The sequence below is a fragment of the Fusarium proliferatum genome, assembly GCF_900067095.1.
Source record: "Fusarium proliferatum ET1 genome assembly, contig: FPRO_scaffold011, whole genome shotgun sequence".
Classification (NCBI taxonomy): domain Eukaryota; kingdom Fungi; phylum Ascomycota; class Sordariomycetes; order Hypocreales; family Nectriaceae; genus Fusarium; species Fusarium proliferatum.
In genome coordinates this window covers 1,077,843-1,093,261 of record NW_022194800.1, presented here as the reverse complement: position 1 = coordinate 1,093,261, position 15,419 = coordinate 1,077,843, and the positions used below count along the sequence as shown (strand labels likewise).

General features: G+C 49.0%; 5 protein-coding genes across 5 annotated transcripts; 3 read left to right on the top strand and 2 right to left on the bottom strand.

The window, feature by feature from the left end:
- Window positions 1-1,667: 1,667 nt before the first annotated feature.
- On the top strand, window positions 1,668-2,317 carry FPRO_08545 (putative ISU1 protein; the record flags this gene model as incomplete). The annotated part of the gene is made up of 2 exons (XM_031222224.1): window positions 1,668-2,097; window positions 2,181-2,317. The coding sequence occupies 2 exons, from the start codon at window positions 1,668-1,670 to the stop codon at window positions 2,315-2,317; spliced, it is 567 nt and encodes a 188-aa protein (XP_031087705.1).
- Window positions 2,318-3,625: 1,308 nt separating this feature from the next.
- On the bottom strand, window positions 3,626-5,406 carry FPRO_08544 (related to beta-carotene 15,15`-dioxygenase; the record flags this gene model as incomplete). The annotated part of the gene is made up of 2 exons (XM_031222223.1): window positions 3,626-5,239; window positions 5,287-5,406. 2 exons carry the CDS (start codon window positions 5,404-5,406, stop codon window positions 3,626-3,628), a joined length of 1,734 nt encoding a protein of 577 aa, XP_031087704.1.
- A 1,596-nt stretch (window positions 5,407-7,002) lies between these two features.
- Window positions 7,003-7,809, top strand: FPRO_08543 (uncharacterized protein; the record flags this gene model as incomplete). Its single annotated transcript, XM_031222222.1, has 2 exons — window positions 7,003-7,333; window positions 7,382-7,809. 2 exons carry the CDS (start codon window positions 7,003-7,005, stop codon window positions 7,807-7,809), a joined length of 759 nt encoding a protein of 252 aa, XP_031087703.1.
- A 1,414-nt stretch (window positions 7,810-9,223) lies between these two features.
- On the top strand, window positions 9,224-10,340 carry FPRO_08542 (uncharacterized protein; the record flags this gene model as incomplete). The annotated part of the gene is made up of 2 exons (XM_031222221.1): window positions 9,224-9,799; window positions 9,849-10,340. The coding sequence occupies 2 exons, from the start codon at window positions 9,224-9,226 to the stop codon at window positions 10,338-10,340; spliced, it is 1,068 nt and encodes a 355-aa protein (XP_031087702.1).
- Window positions 10,341-10,498: 158 nt separating this feature from the next.
- Window positions 10,499-13,045, bottom strand: FPRO_08541 (uncharacterized protein; the record flags this gene model as incomplete). The annotated part of the gene is made up of 2 exons (XM_031222220.1): window positions 10,499-12,927; window positions 12,976-13,045. The coding sequence occupies 2 exons, from the start codon at window positions 13,043-13,045 to the stop codon at window positions 10,499-10,501; spliced, it is 2,499 nt and encodes an 832-aa protein (XP_031087701.1).
- Between the last annotated feature and the right edge of the window lie 2,374 nt (window positions 13,046-15,419).

Sequence of the window (15,419 nt, the reverse complement as noted above, 5' to 3'; positions counted from 1 at the left end):
AGACTTCAGACCCCAACCTTAGAAGCAGCTAATCTGAAGAGATCTTAAGATATTGACTAAGTTTGCCTAAATGCTTTCTTCCATGCCTTAGGACAGAGCTCCCAGGTTTTCTTGCTCCCTGATTCATAGGTGTAGAGGAAAGTCCCCGTATTAGTAAAAGAAAGCATACCTAAGCTAGGCCCTATACTACACTGTGGTAGTTCACGGAATGCATTGTCTGAAATTATATCTATTTACTTGTATATAGTCTCGTTCTAGTTCGTGGAATGGCTTAGCAGCTTCTATGATAGTCGACGCCGGACCGTCGGAGGTTGGCCCCGGAGATTTGGGCAGGGTCCAATACCTTTAGACTTCCATCGCATTACCGAAGCATCACGAAATGACTGTAGTGAATAATAATATGCCACATGTGATATTTTAAGCCAACGTCACACTGTTGTAGCGGCATACAGATCGATGTAACCTATTTTCCATATTCAGTGATTTCCGTTGGTGCCAAATGCCCGGGAGCATATCCCCGACTCCGTGTAAAAAGCGAGCGGGGATTTCAACGACCGAGATCCACCAACTTGCAATTCGTCTTTGATCTGACAGTCAAAGTCGCAAATTAGAATCATGCATTGACAATGGACATTTTACTTTCGGTCTCGGGCCAATTGATAGCATTCTTACCCGAAGGTAGGCATCCTCAATTTATGACCCCGCGGACTGTGCACGGAGAAGCTGTGTCGAGTTATCAATCTGATGTTGGCCTTATCAGATGGACAAAGCCATGCACGTTGACAAATCATTTCCAGTGCCGGTACGCCAACGCCGATGTCGCCGGGTTTACACCGAAGGTCACGACTTTATTAACTATCAGCATCTTCTTATTTGGCCAGTAATAAATCGATCTGCACTTTAGGGTTGAGACTACAGTGTCTGTACGGAGAAGAATACCGATGGACCGCTTGAAGGATCGAGAATCAAACGGATAAATTGCCGCTCCATGTTCCATGACGATGTGTGATTCGCCTCGGCATGTCATTAGTAATGAATGTTTTTGGTGTCAATGGCTGGCATCTTATCAGATGCAGACTAGTCCGGGTCCCCGGCCACAACCTACACCTAAGCTGTCGGTTTACTCCTCACCTGTGAATCCAATCGGACTGACTGACTTTGCTCCTGAGGACGGGAGAGCATGATGGTCAACAATAAATAAATAAATTAGATGACCAGTTAGAGACACAAATAAATGTTGACAGTAAAGACAAAGTCAGATAAACGTCAATATAAAAAAGAAGTGGGAAATAGGCGGGTCTTGAATCTGTGTCTCTCTTCTCCGAGGAGTACCGAGCTAATAAAGACGTAATGGCCGAGCAATCGAAGCTCACTGATTGGCCCCGGTCTACTCCACACCACCGCAAGCCATTGCCCGAAATCGCCATCTCCTCAAGTCCCGCCCGCAACAAGAGGAAGAGCATCTTTTTTTTTAGCCAAACCCCCAGACTTGATCCTCCCTCCGTCATCGCTTTTCGCCTCCCATTCAACTCAACTCAACTCTCGATCTTTGCATCACATCACTTTTCCAATCTTGCATCTTACAACAATCCTGACAACACGACCTACGCACAACCTGATATTCGGCAAACCTCGATATATCACCAAAACCTACTACACATATCACAATGTTCGCTAGAGGAATTCGCGCTGTCTCGCGGCGAGCTGCTGTCGCTGCCCCCCTCGCCCGTCCTACCATCCTCCCTGCCCGCCAGATCTCTCCCGCCGTCGCCGTCAACGCTACCCGCTCCTACCACGAGAAGGTCCTCGACCATTACTCACGACCCCGAAATGTCGGCTCCATGAACAAGAAGGACAGTGATGTCGGAACCGGTCTCGTCGGCGCCCCTGCATGCGGCGATGTCATGAAGCTCCAGATCCGCGTCGACCCTGAAACCCAGAAGATCTCCGAGGTCAAGTTCAAGACATTCGGATGCGGCTCCGCCATCGCCTCCAGCAGCTATCTCACCGAGCTTGTGCGCGGCATGAGCCTGGATGATGCCGGCAAGGTCAAGAACACTGAGATTGCTAAGGAGCTCTGCTTACCCCCCGTCAAGCGTAAGTTTACTACCCTGATATTTCGCTTACTGTTTGCTCAGTTGCGGTATATTGCACACTGTGATGCTAACTATCTTCGATAGTGCACTGCTCCATGCTTGCTGAGGATGCTATCAAGTCTGCCATCTCAGATTACTACACCAAGAACCCCAACGCCAAGGTCAGCAACCTTAGCGGTACCGGCATGAAGCTCCCCGAGGCCGACGCCGCTGCTGCTTAAACGTGGTAATTCATCAAGAAAATCTCAGCATTAAAAAAACACGAATATTGCATTGCTTTTACGCCATGTCACAATACTTGGGAAACTAGGAAATGATACCCTCTTTGAGGCAGGATGAAAAAAAGAAAGTCGTTCGGAACACCAACGAAGGAGGGGGGGAGTCATCTTTGGATCTGGTCTGGAGTAGGATTGTCTGACGCAACACGTCTGACTAGTCTTTCCCTTCTTTATCCACACACTATGGGATCAGTATTTGGGAGTCAGGGGTTCTTTATTTATTTTCTGCCTGAAATCACTATGGTTGTGATTGGCTTACAGGGGATGAGGCGAAGAAGGGGTCTGTCTACATTGGAGCGGGGTCGGTAGAATGAGATGAACAACTGTATCAAATAGCGCAAGCGCGAAATGTCATATGCTTTCGATTGAACGAGTCTTGTTGTTTGTTCGTGAGTCGGTGAAGATTGATAAGCCGTTATCTGATGGGGTGATGAATATCGGCCTCCGCGGAGATGGGCTGTCGTTGTGATGCGGCTCGTGTTATCAATCGTACAATTTTCAGGGTCCCTGCCTCGGTCACCGAGGCTCCTCGCTTTCTGCGTCTGGAGTCTATAAGGGTCATCATCGGTTCAGTGAGCGCTCACCACGATTAACTGATTCAACTTGTGCTCATCTCCAGATGATCTCTCCATAAACCCAATTCCTGAGACCCCGTCCAATCGGTAGCAAGCAATCCCAGTCCCAATCTCGTGATTCACCCTCAAAACTCCTTATCAATCACCCCACCACAGCATATAAACAACAAGTACAATAACTTCGCTTCCAAGTCTCAAATTCGCGAATGCAAACCCAGTTACTTCTAGTACCAGCATCATATACACCCAATCTAGAAAAAAGAGATCTCTCATCCCTGCCGCAACTCATGCAAGGTCCGGTTGCTGCTCGAAAAAAAAAATCCTCCGTAGCGCGTCAGCATCAGGCCATTTTCCACCAAAAAAGTAAAGCCACCGTTGCATTTCGCGGGGTAGCTCGATCGAATTGAGATATTGGGTTCCGAGGGTCTGGGAGAGGGAAATTGAGTGCCTGTGGGGGTTTCCGTATCGAATTTTAAGGTGGTGAGGATTTGGGCGGTGGTGTAAGTGAGGGTTTGAGGTGAAGAGCACGATTCGAGACCAAGGCAGGTCTTGATCACTTCAATGTGCTATAATTTGCGAAGGGGGATAGTCTCTCTCTATCAGATTAAACGTCCGCTCTTGGTAAACCCATGTCTAGGTATCTATATGCATGCATCGCTCGATTCGCAACCCTCAATTAAGCAGCTGGCAAATGAATGCCATGGAATCCCTGTCCAATCGCAAAATCAGCCTCTGCCCTCCCCAGCTCCTCCATAGTCTTTCCATTTAAGCATAGTATATATGCCTTCTCATAAACTCCATCGACGACCAGACTGAAGACGATACCATCATCTTCTTCCACAGCCCCAGGCCTTGGCACAAACACCGGCTCGCCAGGGGTATGTCCTTCAGGTCCTGTCCATATGAACGCTTCACTGGTATCTAAGTCCGTCTTTACCAGAGCATCAACTGAGGTTGTTAGACCGCGTAGTGAGGCGCTGTAGACGTAGCGATAGGATTTGCCGTTGCGAAGTGGGTGGATAGTTGGGAGCTCGCCGGCGTGTGGACTAGGAATGGCGAGGACTTGGTCTGCGCTGGCGGAGAATGTTGTGTCTGGTGTCGGTTCTGAGGGTAGTCTGAAGCGGTATCTTGTGAGAGTTGGTGCACAGTTCTTGTAGCGGTCATTCTTGAACCAGTATTTCTTCGTAGCGTCGTCGCGATCCATCAGAACATCATAGTAAAAGCCCTTGATGATATCCATATTGTCATACTTGGCCAAATCGAAGAACAGATCTGTCCACTCAGTGCCATCTTCATCTTTAACCTTCTTCTCAAATGCATTGATGCTATGGAAGAAGAAAGCAGCCGGCGTTGAAAAGGTAGTGACAAGCCCCTTTCCGTGTCGGCGATCGACAACTAGCCACTTGCATTTCCTCTCTTTATCGAATGGCTTCATTGAATCAATAATATTTCCCTCCCATTGTGTCTTTAGTCCTCTCCATGCGTAGTGTGATGCGGGTATGCATATCACAACGTGGTTTTCTGTGAGGAAAAAACTGTGCATGTAGGCCGGTGGAACATTGAGATCGGAGATGGTAGCGAGAATCTCTGTTTCGCCTGAAGTAGCGTCGACTCTGAAGATTCGATATGTTGGAACTCGGCCGAATGCAAGGTTGAAGTTGAAAAGGTCTCCTGAGTCGGGGTCGCGTTGGGCGTGTGAACAAGAACAGGGACCGCTGAGAGAGGGGTGTAGATCGTACTGCGTGGTCTCGGCCAGGGGTTGGAGCGTTGAAGGGTCGATGCGACGTATTCCAGTGTAGTCTGTAGAAACAAACAGATTGCTCGTGTTCACACGATGCCCAAGAGGTCTCGTCACTCCATTTGATACCTCTGTCTTCTCATCCTTCGGTACACCAGGAACGTTGGCCAAAAGCGCAACATTATGATTCCCCAACTTTGGTTCAAAGACAGTCATGACCTTTGCAAAGATCCCAACACAAGGATCAGCTTTCTGTCCAAACGTCATTCCTGATCGCCATCCTTTCTTCTTCACATCGGCAATCCACTCATCAGCCTGTCGTCTTGATGAGTACCACACTTGTGTCTCGCCATCTTCAGAAGGAATGATATCAAAGCGATGAGTCTGTGCAAAGCCGTCGAACCAATGAGTTGTGAAGTGTGTGCCGCGCGCTGTGTCTTCGACGCGACTTTGGCCAGGACCAGTGCGGTAGAGAGAACCAGCGGCCCATGAGGGGATGGTGCCTTTGAGGGTTAGGAGGAGAGGACCGCGATGCTCTTCTAGGCGATCAAACTGGACATGTTAGTTGGAGTAGTTGGATCAGAGAGGAAAGAGATTACAGCGGCTTCGTTGGGCCACGATTTCCATGATTCGGCGAGGATGTTCTTGGTGATGTTTGAGGAGTCTTCTTGTTCATGCTCTCGGGTGCGATGATAGACACCCGGGCCGTTGAGCGCCATATTAAAGTCTATTAGGAAAATGTCTAATAAGTGAGAAACAGTTGCTTGCTCAAAGTGTCTCGTTTCGTTTGCGACAGTATCGTTTGACTTGTGGGAAACAAAGATGCAAGAACAAGAGGCATGCTCTAGAGATGTGTCTATAAAACAAGCGCGAAATGAATTTCAGCTCATGTGCCAAGTGAGAAACAAAGCGTTGGCTCTACACACACAACAAAGTGCACCCTGTTGTCTGTGTGTGTTGTTGGGTGTTTGCAACGCAATGCAGTGTTAGCACCGATGATGAACTTGCAAGTGAAGATAACCACTTTAAAGCTTCACTGTCGTCATTCAACTTCAAAACAATAAAACACGGCTCCTTACAAAACGCATCATGATAATAGGGTATTTTTAATATGGACCTCAAACTTATTAAGTACAAAAACCCGCCCCGTTGTACTCCCACGCATGGGCTGTGTAAAGTCAATGACGCTACCATCAGAAAATGAAACCGGATTCCGCGCCAGAAAACGAAAATACCGAGCCCCGAAACTTCCGCATCGAAGAAATCACCACAAAACAACTCATCCTTGAGATGTCGGCACCCGAAGCTGAGGTTGTCAAGTTGATTTTACTTACTCACTAGTGGCTCAATACTTTGTGCGCCTTCGCGTGTGCGGTATTGTTCCGCTCGTCGCTTGGGGAACCTATCAACGGCTGAAGACGACGAGGGAAAGGTGGTTAGTTTGGACGTTGGCGTTTAAGGGGATGCATCTGCGTGTACTTGCAATACTGCCTTAGCGAAAGCGAGCATGGCTTGACGAGAGTGTGCTTCGTTGGCATGGGCATCGTGGAGCTCTTGTTATACGGCAGGCGGGGGATTGGCGACTCGAGATTCCGGTGTGTGACTCTTGGCTGGATCCTGGCGTTTATTGCTTGTTGTGCTAGATTTAGAGTAAGCTATTTGATTCCGATGTAGCACATACTATCAGGCAGTGATGGTTTAGACTATTGGTGATGGGGATATCGATGTCGGTGAGAGAAGTTGGTCATGATGAGCACCTGTCCTGGTCGATCTAATCAAGACACTAGCCCTATCGAATGAGATGAGAACATATGAGAAATTCTCTGGAATGGGCAAAATCGAAAGAATCATTGTTGCTCAGGTGCAGATTTCATAAATACCAGCCTTTCGTCTGAATAACCAAGCAAATCATTCATAATAGCCAGATGGGCTCTCGGATTGGATGTTCAATTCATGGCTGACTCCGTTCTCTTTACGGCTTTTATCGTCTTAGCAACCAAACAATCACTGATTCCATAGTTTCATTAATTGCTTTCATGAAAACATCTGACAAAACATTGAAACTTGACTCATGTTGAGTATTCTGTTCAAGACCTCTAATCTTTATGATCATCCAACCTGATGGATGAAGAAACCAAACATTTAGGTGGGGGCCGTTAGGGGCTCACCCACTAAATCGGTGCTGATCTTAGTGGACACCCTTCTGAGCGTCCATCTCTTTACACGTGATTGGTCAAGCATCATCAACATCAGTAATTCGTCAATACCAAGTGCTCTCACGATTGTCAGAATCCAGACTACAGAGAAATATCACCATGTCATCTCGTCCAGCAGCACCGACGATCCCTTCGTTGAAGCAGTCTTTCATCACCAGCCAAACAACACTTCTCTCTCAGCCTATCGCTCCATCCCCCTCATGGCAAGAAACCAACGACGCGTCAGATGAAGCTATCCCCGAGCGCGTCGTTCAAGAAGTCTTATATAATCTCAACCACACCATCCAGCAGCACTGTCGTCGCGTGTACCCTCCGCAAGCTAGTCGCAGTATTGCTGAGCAGATCAACGATGTTTACACTAAGGACGCTGAGCGCAAGGTGGGGGGTCCAGCTGATACTGAGGGCGGTATCGGCAGAGAGCTTGATTTGAGTGAGTACTTCAACTACAGATGTTAGATCTTGAGACTGATTTTGGTAGCCGAAGATAAGTCTATAGAAGCATTGCCCGCTTCATGGCACTTGGAAAAAGACATCAACGACTATCCCATGGAAGCTAAGCGCTACGCAGACGCTGTACAGCAACTCACTGAACTCAACGACCAGCGCAAGCAACTTCGGGACAAAGTTGCGCGCTTAAAGCGCCTTCAGACTATCGTTGAGCCACTTCAAACAGATGAAAATGGCGCCGGAATCCAAGAGAATCTACTCACTCGAAATGGACCAGTTGAGAAGGAGCTCGAGAGAATGAGAATCTTGTTGGCGAGGGTTGGTGGCCGTGTGCTGTCGCTGCCTGAGGAAGCTCCGAATGGTGAGGCGAAGGAAGTCAGCTTGACTGAGATGGTTGCACAAGGACGGAAGAGACGTGTTGATCAGTTTCTTGCTGATGATAAAGTGTTTCCGTCATGAGTGTAGAATGAGATCTGGTCACGATTGACACTAAATCTCTCAAGCTGATGAGCGATAATCGGCCTCACTTGCTATATGGAGCTGTGAGGAATGCGACTCTCAGGCCACGCGATAAGTCTTGCCCACTAGTTCGCACCTCGCATTGTCGGGTCTGGCTGGTCATCGCCCGTCTGAAGTGATGCCAGGTGCCTCACGTGAGAACCACTCATCACACGGAAGAATGATGACAAGCAGAGTGTCCCCCAACTACGAGAGTAGCTAGCTTCGGATATGGGTGGTTTTCTATATCTGCCGTCGGGCTGAACGTCCGGGGCAGTGAGTGACTGTCGGGCTTGAATTGCGGCAACCAAGAGTACGCAATCAGCGGCTACGATCAGGGGAACTGACGCCAGTCAGTCTTCAAAACGTCTCATGTATTCATAAACGACTGGTTGTTGGACAAAGGGATATTGTCGCCGAGGTTCAATGTCCAAGAAATAGCCACTCATATTGCATGAAAGGTTGTTCTTTAGAGACCCTTCTCGCTTATGGTGATGATTAAGATGCTTGCTGGTATTTGTAGTTGGTGAGACCTACGAACGGTAGTGGTCCAAGCCATTGACATAATCGTAGTCATATATCGAGCTTCAATGACGGTCAGCGTCAATAATTAAGAATTTGGTGCTCTTAGTACGTCGCAGTCACTGAGCTCTTGGCTTGTGTACCACCAACGGCCTCACTGCCGAGGCTAATACAGGATCTCTGTACCCATTCTGGCACTGAATTGTCCTTCTGATACGGTTTACAGTGATATATCCCAATGAATTGTGCCCTGTGCTACCCTTGACTCACACATTAGCCTAAGCTTTCATCTCGCGTACACGTGTAGACAATGCGTGAGACGCTGTTTAGCCTTGCTGCATCACTACTCTCGTCGGTAGCGAATCATACGGACTGTCCATTCAGAGTCCTTGTTAGTCAAGTGCTCCTCCAGTGTCGTCTGCCGCACGATATCGTGCCCAGTTGAAGGATTAGCCGTGGTCGAATACCCGAGAGTGTACAAGCTCAAGAGAGAACCAAAACAGACGTCTAGTTCTAACCAATCAGCTTTCTGACGAATCTAACGGATATCTTGATGTGTATCAGTGGCTTGATGGCGATCTATTGTGCTGCGTTTGTGTGAGAAACTACCAGTTACTCATCACACAATGGCGGCGTCAATCATCAATGATTTGGTCGAAACACTGTAGATTGGGAATACATTGAGCTAGTGCACGGTAAATATCGATAGTGAATCTAAGTATGCTACCAGAGAAGACACGAATGGGTCTTCGTGCTCGGTCATAAATACCGGCGCGAGGGTAGGTTGGATATGGAACATCTTACTACCTATAGGCTCATTCTTACACACACACTTATATATAACTTCAACAACATGGACCCTAACAAGCCTCAAACTTTACCTTACACTACCCGCTTACAGCGTATATACCGCGCCTTTGGCTTCACCAAGGGGTACAGCTTTGTTCTTTGGTTCCTCTTCGGCGGAGCCTTTCTTGCTTTTACACTATCTCGTTTTATATATCTCGACTTTGACGGGCGACTATGTCCTAGCGAACCACCAACCAACAGACCATACGGCTCAAGAGGAGCTGTTCCCGGAGAATGTTACTATTATCGACATGGTGTTGGCAAGGCTGGTATAATCATGCATCTAGCAGGTATTCTCCCGGCAGCTGTCCTGGTGGTCTTTCAGTTTCTGCCGGTTATTCGACATAGAGCACTCGTCGTTCATCGAATAAATGGCTATATTGTTCTCCTACTGTCAACAGTTGGAATGATTGGAGTCTTTATGATCGCTAGACACACTTTTGGTGGAACGTTGGAAATGCAGACTGTCACTGGTGCTGCGAGCATATTGTTTGTTACATGCATGTTGTTGGCTTATATCAACATCAAGAAGCTCCAACTTGAGCAACACCGAGCATGGATGATCCGAGGGTGGATTATTGTGAGTCTTCATACAGAACTTCAATAGCTGGCTTGCTAACACTTTGAAGGCCACTCATGTTATCACCATGAGGCTCATCGGGATTATAATGGCCCAGATTACCAGCCGAATGGACCCTTACTATACTACTACACCATGTGCAGTGTTGGACTCAATGTTCTATCACAACAAACCTGCCGTAGAAGCACTATACCCCGACTGCATTGGATTCTACACGGGTGTAACTCCAGACCAGCGCGTCATCATCAAGGGAACATCGGGTGGACGCCCCGATGAGATTGCGGCCAGTCTCAATAGTGCTTTTGGGGCGAGTGCCTGGCTTGCTCTGCTCATTCACACCATCGCTGCGGAGTTGTATCTTCGACTTACATCTGCTGAGAGCGAGAGATTACGAAAGGTATCTTATAGGTGGCAGCAAAATGCCGGCATGAAGGATCCGGGGAATGCTGGGTTGACGGCGCAGAGACTTGGTGATGCGGAGCCGTGGGTATGCCCTGATGATGACCAGACGCTCTATGGTGATGGAGATAGTTTTAGGTGAATGAACAGTAATTCATGGAAAGGGAGAGGACACGATCTTATCACATACAACTTTATAGTAGTTAATACGAAGCACAAGCTGCTATTGACAAAATGAGCCGAGTGAATCAACAGGTCAAATTATATCGAGTTATTGCCCAACGGTTTATGATTCATACATCAAATACCAGACCACCAGTATGTCTCATCGACCTTGAACGAGCCCTTGAGCGCCTTATCGGTCACAGCACTGCTATCACTAATAATCACCTCGTACTCACCAGCCTCAACACACCACTTGTCCTTCTCCTCATCAAAGTATGCAGCGGCATATTTCTCCAACTCAGTGATATTCACTGTCTTGGACTCGCCAGCATCCAGCTCAACTTTTGTGAAACCCTTGAGCTCCTTGACGGGACGGTTCACCTTGGCGGCTTGCATTGGGCGCACGTAAAGCTGCGCAACTTCTGCACCACGTATGGAGCCTGTGTTTTTAATGGTAACACTTGTGGTAAGCTTGCCCTCCTTGGAAGAGATATTCAGGTCTGAGAAGGCAAAAGTGGTGTATGAGAGACCGTGGCCGAAGGGAAAGTTGACCTCACGGTTGGCAAACTCGTAGTATCGGTATCCCATATACACATCCTCACCGTAAAGTGTTCGCCCGGCTTCAGTTCGGAAATTAAGGAATGCTGGCACATCGGTTAAGCGCTTGGGGAAGCTCAGTGATAGCTTGCCAGATGGGTTTGCATCACCGAAGAGAATATCCGCAATGCAGTTACCTGTCTCGTTACCACCATACCATGCCTGGATCACAGCAGGGACTTCATCCAGCCAGGGCATCTCCTCCGGCGTACCGGTCTGCATAACAACAGTCGTCTGCGGATTCGCGGCTGCGACAGCGGAAATGAGCTCATCCAGAGCTCCGGGAAGCTTCATGCTCTCACGGTCGGAGCCCTCCGTCTCCCAGTCAGAGTTGAGACCAGCACAGATAATGACCTGATCATGCTTCTTAGCGAGAGCGACAGATCGCTCGATTTCCTGCTTCGCATCGATGACCTTCGATGCGCCGACGCGAAGCGATCCGTGGCCGACGACGGGGTTGTCCAGCTTGAGGGTGAAGCTTGGGGCCGAGGCAAACTCAATTCTGACCTTGTACTTCTCGCCTTTCTTTAGGTCCTTGCAGCCGAGCTCCTCCCGTGTCGCGGTGCCGAAGAATGCGTCGCCGGCGATTTGCTTGGTCGAGTTGTCGACGACAAGCTCGTCGTTGACGTAGAGGTTGGCAGTCCCGCATACGATGACGCCAAACTCGTACGTGGAATCTTCCTCGACTTCTAGAATGCCTTCTAGGTTTGCGAACCAGAGATCTTCGAGCTCAGAGTTGTAGTAGTCAACGAGGTGCATTTCCGACTTGGCGAGCCACAGCTCGTCGACGGGCTTGCGGGATGAGTCGCTGGGTGGCTTGTTGTACACCTTCCAGCTCATACCAGCCTTTCCATCTTCACCCTTGGTCTGGCTTCCCAGTAAAGGACTCAGCTTATGGGTGTATGCGCCGATAGTGTAAGCAGGCTGGCTACCGAGCTTTTCAGCGATACCATCGTAAGGTGTCACAGCGTAGTAGGCGGCTAGAGAGGCAGAGCCACCACCATGGTAAGTCGCAACCTTGGCGTTAGGTCCAATGACCAAGGTCTTCTTGTCCTTCGCCAATGGAAGCAGGCTCTTCTCATTTTTGAGGAGGACGATGCTCTCGTTTCCTATCTTGCGGAGAAGAGCGGCTGTCTCAGGTGTATCAAGTGTTTTCTCGGGGCCGTTTTCCTCGACACCAGAGGCAGCGCACTTCTTGACAAACTTGAGGACCTCTCGGGCGCGATCATCAATAACATGCCCCCAAACCTTCTCACAAGCAGCTGCAAAGTTGAGGACATCGCCTCGCCAGCGAGTAGGACCAGGCATCTCTAGATCAAGACCAGCTTTGATGGCATCCGTAACGCTGTACGTACCGTACCAATCACTCATGATCAGCCCCTCCCAACCCCATTCTTCGCGTAGCATGTCGTTCAGTAGCTTCTTGTTCTCGCTGCAAGCAGTTCCGTTGACACCGTTGTAAGATGTCATGAACGCACCGGGCTGTGAGTCTCGTACAACCAGCTGGAAGGGGAGAGCGTAGATCTCTCGGAGTGCACGCTCAGTGATAATAGCCTGAACACTCATACGCTTGTGTTCTTGATCGTTGCATACGAAATGCTTGATTGTTGACTGCACACCTGTGCTCTGGATTCCACGGACAAGCGCAGCGGCACCCAGACCAGCGAGAAAGGGGTCCTCGCCTATAGACTCAAAACCACGTCCTCCAAGAGGTGAACGCTGCATGTTGATGGTAGGGCCGAGGATTACATGAGCACTCTTTCCAATGGCCTCTTCGCCCATCTTCCTTCCTGCTTCCTCGAGCAGTTCCTGGTTGAATGTTGCACCGAGACCAGTGCCACAGGGAAAACATGCTGCTGGGATTCCGTTGAAGAACCTGGTGCCTCTCACACCGTTGGGGCCATCTGATAGGCGTAGAGATGGGACTCCATGCTCTGGGAGTGACTTTGTGTGCCAGAAGTCAATTCCTATGGAAATGTTAGGTGCTGTTGTTTCCCTCATGTGATGCTACTAACCTGCCAGAAGAGAGACCTTCTCAGCGAGAGACAGCTTTTTCAGGACCTCTTCGACGTTTATATCAGCCATTTTCGTCACTTCCAGAGAGCCTGAGTCACGGTAAAAGCAAAAATAATGAGAAAGTAGATCAATTGACAGAAATTAGCTCCTCTAATCGTCAGATAAATACTCGGGCCCTGAACAAGCTGGGAACCTGCCTGGGTAAATGACAACCCCGCAGCAACTCAGGTGTCTATTCTGCCTGATACATATGCATCCGTCGGGCGAGAAAGAAGCTCGTTCTCCTCTATCATTTGCCAGTCCAACAGACCAATTCATTCTCATGATGCCAGATGAGCATCTAGCTGGTGGTGAGCCCCACGGATGATGAGCTTCTAGATTCTACCCGTGGTTTAGCCGAAATTTCCTCCAATCATAGAGCGTATCGACAGGAACTCATTCCAGGTTATCGCTTCGTCGGGACGAAATTCCGTCTCATAAACCTCGGGCGAAAACAATACGAAGCGGGGGATATCAGCGTATTGCGTCTTCAATATCATGAGATACGCGATGCCAGAGTTGAATAGATGAATGGAAGGAATCGAATGGACTGGTCATGTGAAGAGTCACGTGGAGCTGGCTTTGGAAGGTTCGTGGAAAGTGGGGAACTGCTCGGGGGTGAGCTTGTCTTCACCTCGGTAGGGGCAATTCTCGTCTCGATCAATACCCGAGATTTCCACCTCTCAAACTCGGATTAACAAAGGGACCCTGATGAATCCGGCACCGAAGATCGTGCCTTTTCCGATGGATCCTTCAAGATCCGACTACTTTACGGTACTTTTCCACGCTTACTACCAACAAATTAAACGGGCCGAGATTTAGCAGCAAAGAAGAGATACAGGCCAAGACCCGATCACTAATCGTAGCGGTCCGTTACGATCCGGCAAATGGACCAACATGTTTACTTTGTCTCGCTCCCAAGTCCATGGTATCGTCGCCGCCCCAAGGCCCAGGCACGAACGGAGGGGCGGTGGTTCCGCTGAGCCTAATCGTAGCAGGTCCACAGAGCTCTCAACAAAAGAACCACAGTAGTTGAGAGCTTTGGGAATAGCTAGAGCTTCTCCGTCCCGAAGAATATCCGAAAGAGACGGCGCCGATTGCACCCGGCCCGAACTTTTCGGACTCGGGCCGGAAGATACCCGGTTACGGGTGTCTTCCGGCGACTGCGCTATGTATGACGAGTAAATGGTAGCAGATGAGACGAAGAAACTTCTTCAGCCATCATATCATACACGGCAATCGAATTCTCATCCCCCATCTCGATTGCTTCTCGATTATCTTGACCAACTATCACGTATTTTGCAGATCGAATTGTCATCATGATTCGTATGAAATGCCAAGACTTATGCTTCACTGCATTCACGTGTATCCAACACCATTGCTACGCTGTGCAAACCGGATCAGACCAGCCGTGGCAGAGTTTTGGGTTCCTGTTTCCTGGGACTAGGCTGAGTCCAGATCACCCCGCGGCATTCACTAACGTGGAACTAAAACCTTGGTTTGCTTTCAACTTGCAGGATGGATACCCTGGATCAAACCAAGTACCGGTCTCAATCTCATGATTTCTCGGCTTTCGCTCCGACCGTGATGCATCATGGCTTCAGGGTCAATGACACTGACGACTGACACGACAAACCTTCTCGCAAAACCACCAATGGACGGATGCCCTGCCTGCCGCGACAGAGTTAAATTACTACCGCCATTTGTGCTACAAGCGGCATTTGTTGCGCTTGTGGCTGCCTTGCTGTTACCCAGGGTACCAATGGTATCAAGATTTCGTTTGACTCTTGTCATGAATATAAAGTTTGAAGCAAACAGATGACTCTGCAGAGTATCACGGGTGTGCATAAACAGCAACACTCTATCACGAATTGCTCACTCGATTTGATCTCGCGTCGTGCTAGGGTTGCTGTTCGCTGGGGTTCGTTGTCGAAGAAGATCAAACTCGGCCGGGCCTCGAGGATCTGGTCTAAAGTGACATGCATAGCTGGAAAGTGAGGCCTATGGGTCTGCGACGAAATGACGGCAACGGTCTCTAGGCTGATGTTGCAGTTGATGACTAGGGGTGTTCTGCCACCAATGGGCTGCCTTGATACACGCTTTTGGCGCTGTCCCACGAGGGTGGCATGCGGACCGCCCTGTGGGATCGAAAGTATGTTTACATGCATCCGTGACCCCAACGCCTTGCACGTTTCTTGGCCTGAGTGCCGGCGTCTAGTGATAAGACTAGTTATCAATAAGTGAAAGGGTCTGAAATTAGGAAAGCGAGCAGGACAAGATGAGAACGAATTCGAGATGGATGGTTAAAGCGGGTCGTGGAATGAAGTTATGGAGCTTGGATATCGGCATCTCTCCTCCCCGAAACAACCCTTGCTCAAATCATCGACGGCTCCCGTTGATTTGA